The sequence below is a fragment of the Atractosteus spatula genome, chromosome 8 (genome assembly GCF_055471065.1).
Source record: "Atractosteus spatula isolate fAtrSpa1 chromosome 8, fAtrSpa1.hap1, whole genome shotgun sequence".
Taxonomy (NCBI): Eukaryota; Metazoa; Chordata; class Actinopteri; order Semionotiformes; family Lepisosteidae; genus Atractosteus; species Atractosteus spatula.
The window spans coordinates 8,111,486-8,131,057 of NC_142713.1; the positions used below are offsets into that span (position 1 = coordinate 8,111,486).

The 19,572-nt window shown below is 44.9% G+C and overlaps 1 protein-coding gene across 1 annotated transcript in view; it reads right to left on the reverse strand.

The window, feature by feature from the left end:
• The window catches only part of kdm7ab (lysine (K)-specific demethylase 7Ab), a 49,182-nt gene that overhangs the window by 21,650 nt on the left and 7,960 nt on the right, over positions 1-19,572 (reverse strand). The window contains exons 2-3 of the mRNA XM_088924102.1: positions 4,418-4,503; positions 3,344-3,461 (exon numbers count right to left, since the gene is read on the reverse strand). Coding sequence (XP_088780228.1) covers positions 3,344-3,461; positions 4,418-4,503 — 204 coding nt within the window. The remainder of the gene's footprint in view (positions 1-3,343; positions 3,462-4,417; positions 4,504-19,572) is intronic.

Consider the following 19,572-nt stretch of genomic DNA (forward strand, 5'->3'; position numbering starts at 1 on the left):
CAGGTTTTTAAGAGTCCGCCCATTTTCTAATAATAATAATTGCTTACACTTATATAGCGCTTTTCTGGACACTCCACTCAAAGCGCTTTACAGGTAATGGGGACTCCCCTCCACCACCACCACCAATGTGCAGCATCCACCTGGATGATGCGACAGCAGCCATAGTGCGCCAGAACGCTCACCACACATCAGCTATCAGTGGGGAGGAGCCACTTCATAGAGGGGGATGATTAGGAGGCCATGATTGGTAAGGGCCAATGGGAAATTTGGCCAGGATGCCGGGGTTACACCCCTACTCTTTTCGAGAAATGCCCACAGAGAGTCAGGACCTCAGTTTTACGTCTCATCCGAAGGACGGCGCCCGTTTACAGTATAGTGTCCCCATCACTATACTGGGGCATTAGGACCCACATGGACCGCAGGGTGAGCGCCCCCTGCTGGCCCCACTAACACCTCTTCCAGCAGCAACCTTAGTTTTTCCCAGGAGGCCTCCCATCCAGGTACTGACCAGGCTCACAACTGCTGAGCTTCAGTGGGCTGCCAGTTGTGAGCTGCAGGGTGATATGGCTGCTGGCTTAAATGAAAATACTAACTGAAAGCCCTGCGGTGAACTGGCGTCCAGTCCAGGGTGTACCCCGAACTAGAAGAAGGAGTTAGAATGTGAACTGATGGCTAGAATACTAACAGAAACACTGTTACATTCTTGTCTGTTCACCCTGGCCTTCACTTCACACCGGTTTTCGTTATTCTTAACGAAGAGCCCAGACTGAAAAACAATTTGTCTCACCAAACATTTATTTTGTGCGTTTTATTCTGTATTTCCCTGAAGGCAGGATCAAGCCAAGATGACAGTTCTTCCAAAGAAACAGCCAGTGGCCCAAAACACTCATTTACTCAAAACACTCCATTTATTTTTGTCTGTTAAGGTCTCGTGGCACTCTAAACATTGAAGACGGGAGCACAGAAAACTCCTGTTTTATTTCTGAGAGACCTTGCAGTCATCTCTATTAAGCAAACAAAATAGTCCCTGTTCTATTCCCATTTTCTGCCATCTTAGATTGAACCCTGGGAGCCTCATGGCAGGCATTTATACGCCAGTTATAAATTTATTTTCTGGCCAACAAGGATATTCTGTACAGGGATTCTATACAGGGAACTAGGATAGGTGCGCACATCATATTAAAGGCACAATTACTATTACAGAAATGCAAATGTCCAGTAAAATACATAGTCATTTCCAGTGAAGGGAAGCAATCTATATGCTAGTACTCCCAAATTCGACACTGAATCTCAGCTGGGATGCCTGGGCTTTAAGTACTGATATTTCAGTAAGGAGCTGTGGCAGCATGCATAGGCTGCAAAGGAAAACCTAAAGGTTTTTTTCCGTGCTGAAAGGAAAAGTAAAGAGGTACAACTGTTTCGGCTGTGGAGACTTCTTCAACTTCACCTGAAAAGGGCTTCACCACCGAAACGTTGTGTCTCTTTACTCTTCCTTTCAGCATGGAATAAACCTGTACCTGTTCGTAAAGATATTTGCGCAGCAGTAATTGTACCAACCGAAGAATCAAACGGTGTGTCCTTTACAGGACAATCTGTCTGTGCCCATTGCAACACCATGTAATAATAATGATAATGTTGCTTTATTGGCCATTCGTCTTTTCGCATATCCCAGCTTGCTCTCCATGAGACACAGGCACACAGACAGGGAGAGAAGCTTGGGATCAGAGCGAAGGGTCAGCCATTGTACAGCGCCCCTGGAGCAGTTGGGGTTAAGGGCCTTGCTCAGGGGCCCAACGGAGTAGGATTCCTCTGCCGGCTGCGGGATTTGAACCGGCAACCTTCCAGTCACAGGCACAGATCCTTAGCCACAGAGCTACCGCTCCGCCCTACGTACGCCCTACGAGGCCCTCCTTACCTCAGAGTCCACAATAAATCGAGTGCAAAAACTGACAGGGCCCACTTCAACCTTTCTGATACAACAACAAGTATCTATGTGACAACTTTTTCAATCTTTCAAGTGCTAACACCCCAATCTAACTGAACTTGGGTATGATAACGAAAGAGAACGCACTCATGGAAGATAGAAACTACCAACTTATTTTTAAAAATCCAGTCCTTAGTGTCCTCCTGGGCACCCAGTTCTTTAAAAGGTAAGGCAATTTTATCAAAAGTGGACTGGAATTTCCCAATGGGCAATGTCTGGGCAAATTGCCTGGGTAATTCTTCTCCTGCATGGCTGGCCATTGGCCCAGTTTGCCTTCAGGGAAAAAAAGAACAATTATGATTTCAACTCCCTACCTGATCTTTATTGCGCTACGAAAGATGGTGGAAATGTTGAACCTGTCCCCAAGTATGATGAGAGCTGACAAATACCCTGGACAGGATGCAAGACTTCTTCCAAGGAGATGCAGAGAAAACTCGAAGGCAAACACAAATCCCACTGAAGACCAGCTGCATTTAAAATTTGCTCAAAGCTGATATGACGCCTTACATAATCTCTGTCAGCACCTGGAAGAACCTTTCAGCACTGGGAGCTGTTTTTTTTCCAGGAACAGATTTTCAAACAAATGCACCTACAATGAACAATTCCCACTTAACAGGTTAAGCAACAAAAAAGGCAGTAAACTAAATAGAATTAGAATGCAGGGTTGTGGCATGAAGCCATCTAGACACCTAGTGTTCTTCTACAGCAGGATCAGATGCTTAATTATAAGTAAATTATAGGTAAAGGCAGCTAATAGAGTCTTAAACTCAGATTTCAGGGGTATTTTACCTCAGCTGTTTAAAATGGATCACTGCATTTATTGTGCTAAGTGAAAGCTTTTTACATTCCATAAAAATCCATCTAGAAGCTTCTGAGTTATCAAAACATTTCCAGAAATGACTGAGTATTGCACAGACTGTTTAAAGGACCCGCAATGGAATGGAAATATTAAAATCGCCTACCGTGAAATACGCTTTTTAAGTGTCAAACTCGGAGATCAGTAGAATTGCTAGCCTGAATTTACCAGGTGTGGTAATGTATCAACAGAGAGACAAAAGCTTCAAACCCGCCATTAAAATGAACATATGTGCACCGTTCGGCTGTGGTTTCCATGACAAAACGTGAATCTCAGTTGTTCTACTGCAAAAAGAAGGCTGTGGCACTGCAGGAAAATGACGTCCCAGGGTGTATCAGGGGACTAAGCTGTTTAGTCCCCGCTGCTAAGGTCTAACAGCACTCAGACTGAGCTGACTCGACACCGAGCCGAGAACTGCACCATGGGTTTGCTCCCAGCGGACTATTCAGTTAGCCAGCTCTTCTGAAAGCATTTTATCCTCACAGGGAACTTTCATCCCCTACCTTGGAAAGGTCCGGGCCTGTAGCTGCCGGACAAACACAGAGGTCCCAGCCTGAACTGGTTTGGTGCCATCGTCGGGCTCAGTGTAGTCGTGTCGGTGCCAATTAATCCGCTTCTTCACTGAAAGAGGACACAGGGAGGTCAGTTCCATTCAAACGCGCGAAACGCATTCCACTTCCTCTCCGTTTTACGGCAACGACGTCAGTGAAATCAATTCCACGGCAAAACCGGGAAAGCCCAAAAAAACTATATTTAAGGAAGCTGTATCTATGACCTTTTAAATTCCAAAACCTCCAAATATGGTCCCGGTTTGTGGTGGAATGATTCCTCTATGCGAACGAATATTCAGACATCTGTAAAGAAGCTTATTACAGGTGGCCAAATAAAAACAAAAATCCCCTTTTCATATAATATGGAGTAGAAATTCTTCAAATGGACCTTTTTCCACATAACCCAGACAAAAGTCTTAACACAAAAGAGTGCTTCAAAATTCCTCTGTTTTTTTTTAGACCAAGAAGAGCATTTTGTAGATGCGTCCACAGTTTGTGAAGTCATTCCTCCTCCTGTAATAATTCAGTGGCCATTTCATTGACATTTCATTGCCAGCAACTACTGCTGCATGCCGTATTGTTGTGCATTTGATAAATAAACTTTGATTTGATTTTTGATTTATAAAGAATTAGGAACAGAATGGTGATTTGCTTTTTATTTGGTTAAAGGATTGTTGTCCTCATGCTTCCTCTTGCGTTGCCTTGAGGAAACAGTTCCACGATCTTCAAATCTGATTTATTAGGATTTTTTTATGTCTCTTGCAATCGGGATCATTAAGCAGTGAAAAAGGTCTGTGAACATCAGAAGAGTCACCACCCCTTTTACAATAAAGGCATTTTTATTCTTACTCATTGATTAGAGAGCTATTCAATTACCCATCGTTCACTCATACTGACCCATGACAGGCTCTCGGAGGGTTCACCGGTTCTTGGAAACGTAAATCAAAGGACGGAGAGCTCGTTAACACTCGTTATACCCCTGCGACCATTACAGCGTGCGCCGAATAACAAAGAGAAGGCACTTACTCAGGGAGGGTCCATGTATTTTGTCACAGTTAGGACAGTGGTAGACGTCAATATCAACGGCATGGTGCTCCTCCACTTGAACACAGCTGAAGAGGGGAAACAACAAAAGCAGTCATGAGAAGAAATTCTGCTAAAAACCATCACAACAAAAGCATGTTATGATGACCAAAGTGTCACAGGCAGCAGAGAGCTGGTCTTACCGAGTCAAGACTACAGCTGTTCTTATGTGAACCAGCTAGAGAGTGTCTGCACAATGGCGGTTAACAGACAACTTTCAAACCAAAATGAGATGCCATTCTAAGAGAGATAAAGTGTGTGACAAGACTGTCTAGGAATGTTATTAACACCAGCTTCTCTTCAAAGAGCTGCACTACCCCTTCATTTATGGAACAAATCTTCAGTAGTCAAGAGTCAAGGTTTACCAAAATGTCATATGTTGGACTTGTATGTAGGCTGTTCATATTTCACAGCCCATTAATGAACTAAGTAAAAAATGTTGCCAAACGCCAGGTGCTTTATAGAAAATGTAATCAAAGGATACTGCAATCTGCAATGGATTAGAGCAGAACTCTCGTTATTTGCTCATTTACAAACAACTTATGTGGAATTTTGTCTACATGGACATCTTAGTAGTGCCTTAAAAATTTTGAATAATACATTAAAGTCAAACTATTCAATACAGAAGGCCAGAGGACTGTTACGCTTAGATGCACAGACTCCTTTAACTACTCCTAAACAGCACAGAGTACCTAAATGGAGTTTAATGTTTAAGCAGTACACTCCTGAGTTGCACAGTTCTGTTGTCTGAAGAGATGCATAGTCACGTAAACAACTGCCAAACTACTGAATTACTGCGAGGTATGTACTGTAGCCACTATGTGTGAAGAAGTTAAAAGCATAAATTAAGAATGTCCAAACACAGGAATCAGGATACACAGGACAAATACCATTTTCCTCTGTCAAAGCTTACCTATATGAAAGTTTTTGACTGTCATCTTATTATGAGTAATGCGGGGGGGGGGGGGGGGGATTTTGTTAATTTGTAACAGGATTTTTAAATGAAACTTGAGAAACCTTACCTAAATAGTGGCTACTCAACTGAATGCATTTGATCATTAACTTTTGTGTAAGTCTGTGTGCAGACATAAAATCGCCTCAGTCCCTGTACAGTCACTGTGCGTTTCTTCTTCCTGGCTGGCGTGGGCCCTGTCTCACAGAGGGTCTCCTGGGTCCCGTCTTATTCCAAACAACAAAAAAATGCCCCATTTAAGGCTCAGCAGCTGCTGTTTTATACCAATTTCTAGACACAGCACTGTCACAGCTACGTCAGTCAGCTTAGTAGGTACAGCAGTACCAACCAGCGCAAATCAACAAGGTAGCTGACAGATCTATTAAACTGTCACAAATTGTTTATATGCGTGCATACCAACCGCCTAAAAATCCAGAAACAAAGCTTACAAGTTTGGTTGATATCACTAAAATGAAGCAGTACACAGAAGTTAACATACTGTATATGCTTCTTGTACTAAGGAACCATGAAAAACTGTAAATTGGATACAGAGAAGGTTGTATAAAACAGTACATATACAGTATTGTGTGTCAAAGCTACAGTACTATCTAGTCTTAATGAGTTGAGGTGTAGCTCTGGTTTCAAAAGCAACCTACTTACAGAAACTTTGGAATTTAGTTTATTCTTCCACACGAGTGCCAGCTATGCTTTCTCTGTATAGTCATTTGAAATGCTAAAAGTTGTGCAAATGCCAATTCAAAATCAGAAGCTGGTTTGCTGCTTTTCCCGGTTTTTCAGGCTTAACTTGTATTCACAGACACAAGTCAGAGGGTCAGTAAACCAGTGAATCAGGTTAGATGCAGTGAAGACTGAAATTGTATTACAGTCATCACAACAGCTGAAGCTGGATGTTCATATCCATTGAACTAAACAGTACATACAATTAACTTTTTTTTGCTCTATATGTAGGGGGATTATCCGTAAAATAAACCATAACTGAAGACTAATTTGTCTTATTACATATTTTAGATGCTCAAAGAGGAATTGCATTACTAAAGGACATATCATGAGCAGAAAACAGATGAGAAAAACAATGAAAAGGACATAATTCAATACACATCTTGTATTAGTCGATGAAGAGCAAAAAAAGGCAAATGGATTAGTCACAACTTTACTGAAACACTCTTTAAAGTACACGGTACAACACCATGTTAATAGCAGCCATCTGGGAAATCTGAAGGCAAGGGAAAATTGCTAGAAAAAGGACCATTGACCATAATGAAAGATATGGAAATTCAAGGAGTTGTAGTGTTTCCTCTACCGCGCGGCACAAGAGCTCACACGCTCTGAAGCACTGCAGGACAGGAAAATCAACTCTGACCTGTGGCTGCAGTCATCTGTGACTTTCAACTCTCAGCAACTTACTGTTCAAATGAAGAGAAACTGATTTGACTTCAAAAGGGGTTTACTTAGCCAAAGCTAATGGCAAGTGGGCTACAAAAGTTAAAGACAGCATAGCACTGACATAGAAAAATGCATGATGCAGATTTCCAAAGCTTCATCAGTCTTTGGCTTTACCGACAAGAAACTAGCATAAGCCACCTTAGTTCTGGACAAACAAAGCATCAACCACATATCGAGCATCTCCCTGCTGTGTGACAACATACAGTACAAGGCTGATGGTCGCAGTGAGCTTTATCAGAGCAGTCGGGCAGTGGGATTAAGATTAAGACAACACCAGGGGCGCGTTTGAGTGGAAAAACAAAGGAGTCACCAGACACAGTAACAGCCTGGTGAAAGGTACAGTAGATGTATTTACCGGGAGGACATTAACATCAAGAAATATGGATGAAAGGATTGCTGAAGGGCCTGTACTGTGTTTTCTTTGCCAAGCCTGTTGTGTGATCAGATGGAATATTTTGATATATAAAATGCAAATTGGCTCAATGGTTTTAATCGACCGAGCTTCACAGTTTTGGTCAATTATACGGCACAGCGCTCTTCCCTGCTGAACACGGTTGAACTCATTTGATCTTTTTCCCCCCTGTTTTTCTGCTGGGATGTACACACTGCACCGTCAAATTGTGCTTTGTTAAAAGAGGGGAAGCTTTTACTGGGTGGAAAAGATCCACAACGGCAATGATTCTAGTTTAATGTAGGCGTTTCTACTCAAAGATTTATACTGCAAGATCTACATTAATGTTAGAATTACAATCTTGTCCGTGCTGACCCAGAGTCAAGATACCTCCTTTTCTACAAGCTATGCAGTCAGCTCTTTCATCTAATTTAGTCAAAGCTTGCAGAACAGGATAAAAAAGGCCAATAACCAGACAGCAATTTGAATCCGGAAATGCAACACTTCTGATTCTTGTTTCCAATCCAAAAAGTATGAAAATGCTTGGATTTCTTTTAGTGCCGAGATTCACATTTTCCCCAGGTGTGCTTTTTGCCGTGATGTGGACGCTCACTTGGTTAGGCTTGATGTTTAAAAGCCTGGAAAGCCACGCTATAACAATGTGTTCGCTTGAGTAGCCACTGTTAAAAAAAAATGATAATGATGAACTCCTTAGACGTAGCTCTTCTGAAAACTCCACTCAAAGCGCTTTACAGGTAAAGGAGACTCTACTCCACCAGCGCCAATGTGTAGCCCCACCTGGATGATGCAAGAGCACCAGTACGCTCACCACACATCAGCTATCGGCGCGGAGGAGAACAGAGTGATGAAGCCAGTTCTGAGATGGGGATTTATTAGGAGGCCATGACTGGTAAAGGCCGGGAATCTGGCACCGGGATTAACACCCCTACTCTTTTCGAGAAAGGTCCTGGGATAAAGTCAAATCTAGCTTTGGGATTTGTGTACTTTTTTTTTTTAATCCAGAAGTATCTTCTTTCTGTGACACCTTGAGAACAGAGGCTGGGACGACAGTGGGGGGGGGTGAGGGGGCACACGGGTGAGTTCCATGTCAGTCACAGCCCCCGTGGCCCCCCCTGCCTGACCCCCAGCACCACAGCGACAGTCTTAAAGGAAAAGGAAAGAGGGGGAAGGGCGACCCCCTCACCAGGCCATTCACAAAATGAAGAGCCCTGCTTGGGAAACAGAAAGCAAACCCATTGACACCCTTCTGCAAAATGAGCTGTAGCGCACATCCCTTCAAACTTTTTTTTAATATTCTACTCTGGAGTGCAGCTTCATTCCGGCTGCAGAGAGAATTACAAGCGAGAGGTGACACTAGGGCCCAGACCTAAGGCTTGCCCTCCCACACACCTGCTGCCCCGTGTCTTCTCTCCCCAAAATCATTTCCCACTCTGCTGACAGATTCCACGCACGGGCTCCGACAAACATTGAAGCCAACTTCAACCCGACACCGGCAGAGAGCAGCTGACCAGCCCAAAGCATCAGCAAGGTAAATAAAACCGTAGGGATGGAGATAAGGAGCTCAGATTTCACACAGAGCTTTGGAACACAACAGCCTTTTTTGCTCTGGAAGCTGCCATTCAGTTTGGTCCTCAATAAGGTGAAGTGGTTTTCACCTCTGTGCCTTGCAGGGTGGGGGACCCTGGGTTCAATTCCTGGTCTGCTGTCTGCGTAGAGTTTGTATGTGAACCCTGTGCTCCCTTGGGTGGTCCAGTTTCCTCCCACTGTCCAAAGACATACTTGTAGATTGCAAAGGAACAAGTAAAAAGTTTATTCCATGCCGAAAGGAAACTCAACGTTTCGGCTGTGGAGCCTTCTTCGGGTGTGAGACTTGATAGCTTATTTGGCTTCTAGGAGAAATGGACCTGGTGTGAGTGTGCGCTTGTGTCTCTCTGCCCTGCAGTGGACTGGTGTCCCATCTACGGTGTACCCATTGCTTGCCGGGATAGTGTCTGGCTCCCCTGCGACCCTGAACTAGCAGAAGTGGTAAAAACAATGACTGGGTGATCCTACCTCCTTCAACTCTTTCAGCTGCCTTCAAGTGGGCAACAAATATAGAACTGGCTCGGTCTTCTTTGACCACTGTGTTCACATGCCTGCGATCTTGTCCCGAAGGCAAGCTAGCAGTTTACTAAGGAACTCAGGCCGGATGTTTATTGAAAATGGAAACTGCATGCACCCACAGGAGTGTTTGGTTCGCTCTTTATCGATCTGGGCTCTCTTTATCGCTAGGGAGTCGCCTGTGGCATCTTTCACACTAATTTGGGAGCAAAGGGAGCTACTTTTTCTAGTAGTTCTGGTGGGTAGCTTCGTCAGCATGCGTAATCTGCAAAGGAACAAGTAATAGGTTTACTCCATGCTGAAAAGAGAAGAAAGAAGACAACGTTTCGGATACACCTGAAGAAGGCTTCACAGCCATACGCTGTGTCTCCTCTCTTCTCTTTTCAGCATGGAATAAACCTATTACTTGCTCCTTTACTACTTTTTTTTTTGTTGTCGTTTCCACAGTAAATAATTTGGTCTCTCCAAACAACAGGTCTCCGAGGGTGGAGAGGGTTAATTTAGCTGTGGCTAAATCGATCGTGCCTGAGAAATAAGAGCAACAGGTGAAACAAGGTCACGCTGAAAATGAACTGTATGTCCAGTGACACTTAAAAGACTGCCGTACAGCACAGACACTCGGGGAAAAAAGTGGGCTGCAGACGAAGTCAACCTTAAATGATGCTATTTCGAGCTGTTAAAAATGATTTAGTGGAGCAACACTGATAACTATTCTGTCCATACAATGCCCACTATATTCAGCCAAGTTTCTGGATTTGAGAAAAATTCGCCAAGGGAGAAAGGGGGCCGAAACAATTTTGCACACATACCAAGATGAAAGCAAACTGCTTCATGGTACAATCCAAGAAGTATTTGCTTGTTTTTCTAGCTAAAAACCACGGGGATCATGTCTGACACACATTTACAGTAAGAGATGTCTTCTGAAATTGAAAGGTTTTTCAGTGGACAAAGTTATACTGTCTGCTACACAATAAAGGATGGATTTTTGCTCAAATTGGATTATTTCCTCAAATTCTGAAAAATGTCTACAGTAATGGCAGCTGCAGCTCTATCTCTAAATACTGTAAATATAACGTTAAGATGTTGCAAACAACTCGCAAACAGGGACATACAAAAACCGAATGACTCATTGTTATAAGTCCAATGTATAACACCAAAATACGCTGGGCGAAGGGAGCAGAATTCAGCTGTAGAACTATGGTTCATTACCAGAAAGAGGCTGTTACTTGCAGAGAAAACGAGTCTCGTGTAATGTTAGCTCTTCACTGATTTTCATAAACCTTTTCGGCATTTATTCAGGAAGGTACAGTTCAAGTACAACTTTAGTCTCTCTCTCACCCCTGAAGAAAGCTTAATAGCACAACTGTGTCTTTCAACTTTCTGTTTTTCAGCGTGGAATTAAACTTTACTGGTTTCTTGGCTGCCAACACAACCTGACAGCTTCCCACTCAAACACGAAAGAAACCAAGTCTAACAGGCATTAGAGGCAGGATGAATACCATGCTGATTTTAACGCTGAATCTTTTGATTTGAATTTTCTGTCAGATAGCCAGTTAGCTAGACAGATACTTAGTCTGCTAGCCAATCGGACATGCCGGACTGAGCAGGCCCAGATCCCTAAGGATCAGATCCGTTTGGAGCGGGTGCAGTTAAAATTCCAGACTGGGCTTACGGGGATTGAGGCAGCACGCCTTCCCTGGTTTGGGGGAAGCCCCACTGATCGACTAGGAGGGGGGTGATGCCCACATCAAAGCTGGGAGAGCTGACCCCTCACCATTGTGGGTGGGAAGCGATCAGGAGAGGAAACTACCTTTGAAACTCAAACAGGGCTTCTTTAAAAGGGAGAAACTGCCTGGAGGAGGGAGCTCGGAAATCCTCTGGACGCTTTGATCTAGGTGGAATTGCAGGAAGTGTGTTTGGGGGGGGCGGGGGGAGTCACAAAACAAAAACAGCTTTAAAAGCTGCGAGGAAGTGACAGGAAGTGTCAAACCGCTGGGATCCCCAATATACAAAGTAGAAAGACCCATACAAAACTGAAGCAGTTTCTTGAAAGTAAAGTGCAGTTACTAGTAACTATAGTATGGAGCGGAGCGGTGGCACTGTGGCTAAGGATCTGCGCCTGTGGCTGGAAGGTTGCAGGTACAAATCCCACTGCTGGCAGTGGAATCCTACTCCGTTGGACCCTGCGCTCTGACCCCAAGCTTTTCTCCCTGTCTGTGTGGCTCATGGAGAGCAAGCTGGGGTATGCAAAAAGACCAATTCCTAATGCGAGAAATTGTATATGGCTAATAAAGTGATCTTATCTCTTATCTTACTCAACAGAGCACACCACACATGCTCCTAACAGATGAGGACGAACTAAAGGCAATCTTCCACTAAAAGCACAGGCACTGTTCCGTATTCTTCCTCCGAGACATATGCCCCTCTAGCCCTGCTGCCTGCTGACCTTATGATCAGGAACCCAAACAATGGAGCTTACATGTCACCCAGAGGACAGCGAGCGGCAGAGCCTCGTGAATCCTGTGACGCCCTACAGGCCGCACAAGCCCACAGCTCCCCCTTGCCCCCCTGGTTTCCTGCCGGCCCCCAGAAAGCAGCTTCGTCCTTAACAAAGGTGGAACTAAACGGTTTTCAGCATCGCTCAGCTCATTCTCACTGCCACTGCCAAGGATTAGTAATAATAATAATAGCTGCTCACACTTATATAGCGCTTTCTCGGACTCCCCTCCACCACCACCACCACCACCACCAATGTGTAGCCCCCACCTGGATGATGTGATGGCAGCCAAAGTGCACCAGTACGCTCCCCACACATCAGCTCTCAGTGGGGAGGAGCACAGAGTGATGAAGCCAGGTCACAGATGGGAGATTGATTATTATCATAGTATTGCAGGCTCAGAGTGAGAAAGCCCTCATCTACTGTAGTAGGACAGCTGAGAAAGTAATACGCTATACTGACCCCGGCTTGCCTTGAATTCTGCACCCAAGACGTTTTTAGTCTGTTCTGTCCACCCATCCATTTTCGGAATGGGCACAAGTCGGGGCAGGCCCCGAACGAGACACCAGTCCATCGCAGGGCACGCACACACACACACACACACACACACCAGGACCAGTTTTCCTAGAAGCCATTTGACCTACCAGTGTGTTTTGGGACTGTGGGAGGGAACCACAGCACCCAGTGTAAACCCACTGGAAGACAGGGACAACATACAAACTCCACACAGACAGCACAACCAGGTCCAGAATTGAACCCAAGGCCCCAGCGCTGCGAGGCAGCAATACTTATCACTGTGCCACCCATGAAAGTCATCCTTAGGGTGAAACAGGGCAACCGGTTTTACCCCACTTCAGCTAGGCCATGTCGGCAGAGAGGAAGGGGACTGGAGAGTCCCAGTCTATTTGGTGACTCTTGAATGTCCTCCTAGCGATCTTGCGAAACATTTAAATAGTGTGGGAGCACTCCAACAGGTCCAAGCCAAGAAACATAACCATAATGAACTTATCAGTTCTGGACGAGTCAAACTTTGTATAAAAGACCACACAAAAATAGTTGTCAGTAGGCAGAGACGTCACATTTTATTGTGGAAAAAAAGGCATGAAAGCTGCACTGTATCTCCATATATACGAGGTGATAGTGACTGCTACAGTACTGTATCAGTGATTCACAGCTGTAAAGCTCTTCAGTAATTCCAGAGATATTGCTGCTGAAGAGTTTGACATCTTTGAAACACTGTGGGGCTATTTTCTACAGTATTGACTGCTGTTATTTGAGTGCAATGCTTTTTTCTCCCTATATGTTGTACTATACCTCCAAAAGACGCTCGGAAAAACACAGAGGAGGTAGGCATTTCAAAAGCAGGGGTCTGGGGCATGACACACTGTCCCTGAGAACTTGAATCAGAAAATACTATGCAGCTCTAGGGAAACTAAACCTGACTGCCCAACAAAGCAAAGAGCTAAAAGGAGCAGGGAGACTGAACAAGGTTTTCCCCTGGCTGGGGTGCCTGATGTATAAACCACACTGTGATGCCAGTGAACTACCCTCCCAACTTTTCCTGCTATCCACAAACAAGGATCCATCCAATGTACAACCACATTAAGGGAAGAGAAACCGCAGATGTGTGTTTGCCAGCTACTGTAGGCCCACTTAATACAATAGTCTGTATTCCATTAATTCTGCAGCCATTGACTACTTCATTAAAGCACTGAATAGTGTTAGGCCTTGTCCTTAATGTCAGCAGACGGATATAAATTGCAATGTGTTGTGCTTCAACTGATTAATTGCTTTGTTTCTTTTCGGATGGATCGAAACCCTCCCTACACACACAAATAAATACTCCTTTGAGAAACACAGGGAACAGGGGCAATTTAGAGCAACCACATAGCCAAGTTATCCTGCAACTTTATGAGATAGGGAGGAACTATAACACCTGTAGAAAATAGACATGAGCTCATTTCAGGAGGCTCTCAGAATCAAGCCCAGAGCTAGGAGAGAACCATGCCAACTCAAACAACACCGTGCTGCCCAATTAACAATTCAACTTATCGGTTAACTTAGGGCACAGCACCTAACAGCACAGGAAAAACACTACTACTCTATGAATTGGCTTCATTACTCTGCTCTCCTCCCCACTGAGAGCTGGTGTGGGGTGAGCGTTCTGGCGCACTATGGCTGCCGTCGCATCATCCAGGTGGGGGCTGCACATTGGTGGTGGTGGAGGGGAGTCCCCATTACTTGGAAAGCGCTTTGAGTGGAGTGTCCAGAAAAGCGCTATATAAGTGTAAGCAATTATTATTATTATTACTTCCAGAAGAGAAAAATCCACTGCCGACGGAAACCTGCACAACAATTTCTGTCTTTAAAAATACACATATATGTTACAGAGCTCAAAGTTTGTACAAAACACGGGTCTGAAGGTTTTAAACCTCCATTCACACAAGAACCATCACCCCCAAAAGCAAATGTGGCCCTCGGGTCAGCCTCTCCCTGTTGACTCTCCACAGAAACATTAGCGAGAGGGGAGCCTTTAACTAATGCATCTGTAGAGAGGCTCTGTTCACTCACTGCATACTGTCCCTCTCACTGCTGGGGTCACAGCTGCTACCCACACACACCGGTCTATTTTTAGACTTCGGCTTCCTGTTAAAAGCCGCTCAAGGCAGAAAATACGCCGCACATGAACAAATAATAATTTTAAAACCCAAACCACCGTCCATTTCCTTTCTATTGGTGCTCCCAGTGAGATTTATAAAGCAAAGTAGATGCTCCTGCAAGAGCTACCGGAAAGAATTAAGCCCAAATGCACAGAGCAAAAACTACTGGCCGGGAAATTTCTCACCAATATATCAGGAAAGGCCGTTTAAGTGCACTGCAAAATGATTACAGAAAAAAATCTAAGAAATAGTCGAAACTCTAGCAACTGCACTAGCTACTTTAGGCCGGAGGCTACAATATTAAAAGCTTGCATGTAACATTTTTTTTTACACACGTCTACTCAAAGAAAAAAATAATTATTGGTATTTTTGCGGGGGGGGTTAACACACATAATTCTGTATTTTTATTATCCATTTGCATTGTAACAGTGCCTTCCTGTTAAGTTATAAGCCATGGAAAAATCCCTCTGCACCTCACAGGCTTTATTTAAGCACTCAGAAGCTGCTGCAGAACAGTGTGAAAATTGCCAGTAATCATCCACGCTGATTATACAATAAATATGCAGAGCATTTCCCTGTCTGCTGTGATACTACACACATTCATTCCCATACTATATTTTCAGTCTGATAAAGGGCCCCAAAGTGAGTCTGTGAAGCAGATGAAGAACTGAAGGACTCCAATTCAATTTGCTTTGGTTTCGTTTTAGAAGGGTGTACAACAGACACAGACTGATTGCACTTTGCAAGCAAACCTCAAAAGGCTGCAAAGAAGCACAAATGGTTTTCGGAACTTCGCTACGACACCAGTGACCATAAAAAGACAAGACACCTCTTCCCCTCAGCTGGATAAACATGCCAGTGGCACATACTTCAGTTTTAGAAACTCTAGGTCTGTCACAGGGATGCCGTTTTTATTTATCGCATATCGTTTCTGTGCACTTTTCAAGATCTTCCAAGACCAGTACAAATAAGTCAAAAGAAAGAAAAGCACAACTGGCCTAGTAAAGCAATTACACAATAAAAGCCACTCTGAAAAGAGTCTTTAAATGAGATTAAAAAGTGGCCGTGTTTCTGAGGAATTTGGCAGCAAGATCCACAAGCACACACAAAGTCTCTACCGCTGACTGTTTGAAGTCTGGTCTTCATAGGTCTGACCCCAAACCAGGCAATTTTATGGAAGTGGAGAACTAATATATCTGTCATGAGCTTCAGATTTCCAAATCTGTTTGTAGCCTAGAAGTGAAATTTGTCCCGTCACAATTTAACTTAAGAAAGGCTGCATCCATGTCTTGATATTGGACAAAATCTGTAGTTAGCAGGTTATCTGTTAAAAATCAAATACAGATATATATAATTATTACTACATGACGGCAGCACACAAGTGCGTCACATTTCGTAAAGTGAGGTAAAACGACTGGTAGAAAGATCACAAGTTAAACATAACTCATATCTACCTTACAACTTTAAAAAGCAGCTGTTTGTGTGTTTCTGCTGCTTTTCTCTTGTCATGTACCAGAAGGAATAATGGAAAGGTAGCCATACGATCAGCGGTACTGCGCCTCCCCTTAAAAACGCTTTCCGAGCGCATTTACACTAGCACACACCTTGGAGAGGGGAAGAGGCTGCATTCTGAAAAGCCTTCACACGACAGGAATACGCCACAGTAACCTCTCGGCCTCTCCCCCAAGAGTATTTGCGTCAAGGGTAAACTCCATCCGTCCATTTTCTTACTACTCTATTGAACTCAGAGCTGCAGGGGGAGCCGGAGCCTATACTGGCAAACAGTGGGCGCAATGGGTATATCCTGGATGGGACACTTGTCCATCACAGGACACGCAGACACCCACACACTCACACCAGGGCCAACTTTCCCCCACTAACCACTCGGAAGTCTTTCGAACTCACGGGAACACCATGAAGAACATGCAAACTCCACACAGATGGGAACCCCAGGAACCCAGCGAGGCTAACCACTGCGCCAGACCGCCTCACAAAGGGGAAGAACGCCGACGGCACGAATTCAAGGCTCCTTCCAAAGACAAATGGCGAGCAGCGGATCCGAAAGCCGGGCAAGCTAGCGATCTGTGAAGTCACGTCATTCATTCGGCAGCCCGGCTTCAAAGGGTCATTGTGTTTTCCAGGGGCAGCCAGCAGAGACTGACAATGGCAGAGAAGGGGAAATAGTTGACTGTCTAAATAGCAACCCCACAACAGGGGCTTTAACAACGGCTGAAATAGGAGCCCAAGATCTCTGATGGCACTGAAGATAGCTTTCAGAGGAGGGGGGGGGGGGACGGGGGAATCTCTGAGAGATAGCACACACCTGGCAACACAGAGAATTCCCACAAAGCCCAGGCAGCCCATTCATCCCACCAGCAGCAGATAGATTAATTGCAAGGTATTGTACTAATAACCACGATTTAGCACAACACTACTCTGCTTGAGACTCGATGGGGGGGGGGGGGAGAAACTGCAGTGGGAAGAGATTACAGGGCTTCTGCTCGAGCCACCGCACAATGCAGGTGTTATAATGGTAATTAATAATAATAATTCCTTATACTTATATAGCGCTTTTCTGGACACTCCACTCACAGCGCTTTATAGGTAACCTTTACAGGTTCATAGATGGGGATTATTAGGAGGCCATGATTGGTAAGGGCCAATGGGAAATTTAGCCAGAACGCCGGGGTTACACCCCTACTCTTTTCGAGAAACACCCTGGGGTTTTTAATGACCACAGAGAGTCAGGACCTCGCTTTCACGTCTCATCCGAAGGACGGCGCCTGTTTACAGTATAGTGTCCCCGTCACTCTACTAGGAAATTAGGACCCACACAGCCCACAGGGAGAGCGTCCCCTGCTGGCCCCACTAAGACCTCTTCCAGCAGCAACCTTAAGTTTTTCCCAGGAGGTCTCCCATCCAGGGACTGGCCAGGCTCACGCCTGCTGAGCTGCAGTGGGCTGCCAGTTGTGAGTTGCAGGGTGATATGGTGGCATCTGACGTGCGTGCCAGCCCAAACGTATGGCACAGGCCTTACAACGATGCCAAATCCCCTTACCGTTCCTCAGCCTGTTCCTAATCCCGGGTTTTAACAAGTTGTAGAGTGTGGTACGGTTTCTGTGGTTCTCCTATACTGCAGGACACACGGCAGGGCAATTCAGGAGTAAACAAAGATTAACTTTCAAAGGGAGGCTGTACCATCTGCTCAGTGATGCCTGAAAAAGCCTCACAGCCGACTGCCTACAGGATGGTGATAACTACGAAAGTGTTAAGACTTCAGATAGTGGTGTTTTCCCTGGTGTGCTGATGGGAGTCCCAAGTGGCATACAGTAAATTTTTTTGTGTTCAAAACATTACGCAAATGTCACACACAAACAAATCAAAAGGACACGTGTGCCTAAGGAAGGACAACAAGCTGTTGCATCATGTTGCGTATCGCGCGCTGTATAGTGGACACTAAAACCAACAGGGAATGCTGAAAAAGACCTCAGTGGGCAAGCAGAAAACTGCACCGCGGCTTGGAAAGAAAGTAAAACCTGGAGACAGAAAAGTCACTTGGCCCGCCATTAATACAGATTGCATCACTCCGAGCTGTGTGATGAGGTCGTAAAAAGATCACGCATGGACCTATTTGAGTACTTGAGATATCGCAGTCTCTCCCAGGGGTATCCCAGACATGTTCAGGCAGATTGAGATCAGGCAAGCTTGAGAGCCAATCCTTCATCCCTGAGGAAGTCGCTGGCCTAAGCCGCTAAAAAGCAGCTCTTATCATCTAACATTACTTATGGTCCTTCCGCACAGAGGCTGTTTGTAGAGCACAGCTTACAAAGGAGTCCGTTCAACAGTTAATTGTGCAGCAGGAAATGAGCTGAAGGAAGGAGGACAGGAAATACAAAAGGAGACTTCCTCTTCGGGACCCAGACAGCCCCCCAGGCTCGAGCTCGGCTTGAGAAAATAAACGTGCCGGGAAGGCCATCACCTCTGAAGTCCGAACCTTGCTGTTCAATACACGACTAAACCCTGGGCTGACAAGGTCGAAAACCTCAGAAAGCAAATTCCTGGGTTCGCACCAATGCATAATGCTTGGATTTGTGAACCGCAGTACAAGCTATAGTTAAGGAGCTAAAACCAAACCCTTAAAGGCATTTTTTATGTAAGTGTGAAAACTTAAAAGACTTCACCTACCTGTCAAATAACTTTCAATTTGGAACACATGTTTGTGTTCCACGGTATACACTCCCTCAGCTCACCGAGAGTTAATCTCATGAACCGATGAACCCGCTGAGGCAGGCACTGGAGTGTTTAACTGCACAAAGAAGTGAGCGTTTTGAACATGCAGGTCCTTTTCTTCAGGTTCTGTTAGCTTTCTGTTTCTGGGTCGTAAAGGCACACCGACGGGCACAAAAAGTTTGTCTCACTCAAGCACAATTGGCTTTTGCTGTGAGAAAGTAGAATTATCCCGATAGGCAACTCTCGTGGGACAGATCGGAGTTCTATACTATTCAAAAGGGAAGGCAATTGTGCCTCAGATAAAGCCGTAGAACCAGAAAGATTAGAAAGAAAAGGGGAATGAATGCCAGACGCATCGTTGTCGCAAAGGCAAGGAATGCGGGATAATGCCAAATGGATCTTTTTTTAATATCATCATCGGCAGGCCTCTCTGACAAAAGCGTACCCCTGAAACGAACAAGGCTTGCTTCTCCTAGCAATAAGGGCCTAAAAATGAATTTCAAAGGTGGCTGGCCCACAGCTTCTCAATCGGATACGACTTCGCACTGTCATGCCGCAGAACAGGAACACGAACTGCCACTGTTCGGCCACAGGGATATGAACAGGCGAACATGCAACTGGTGAAGACAGAGAAACAGACCGAAAGAATTCAAAGGCGGACATGGCCCATTTTAGGGAAACGCAGGGACGTGCCGTCGCTGGACTGATTCGGCACGATACCCGATCAAACAAGACACCCGGACTTAAAAAGAAACCACCGACTGAGGAGGACTGAGCATTCTG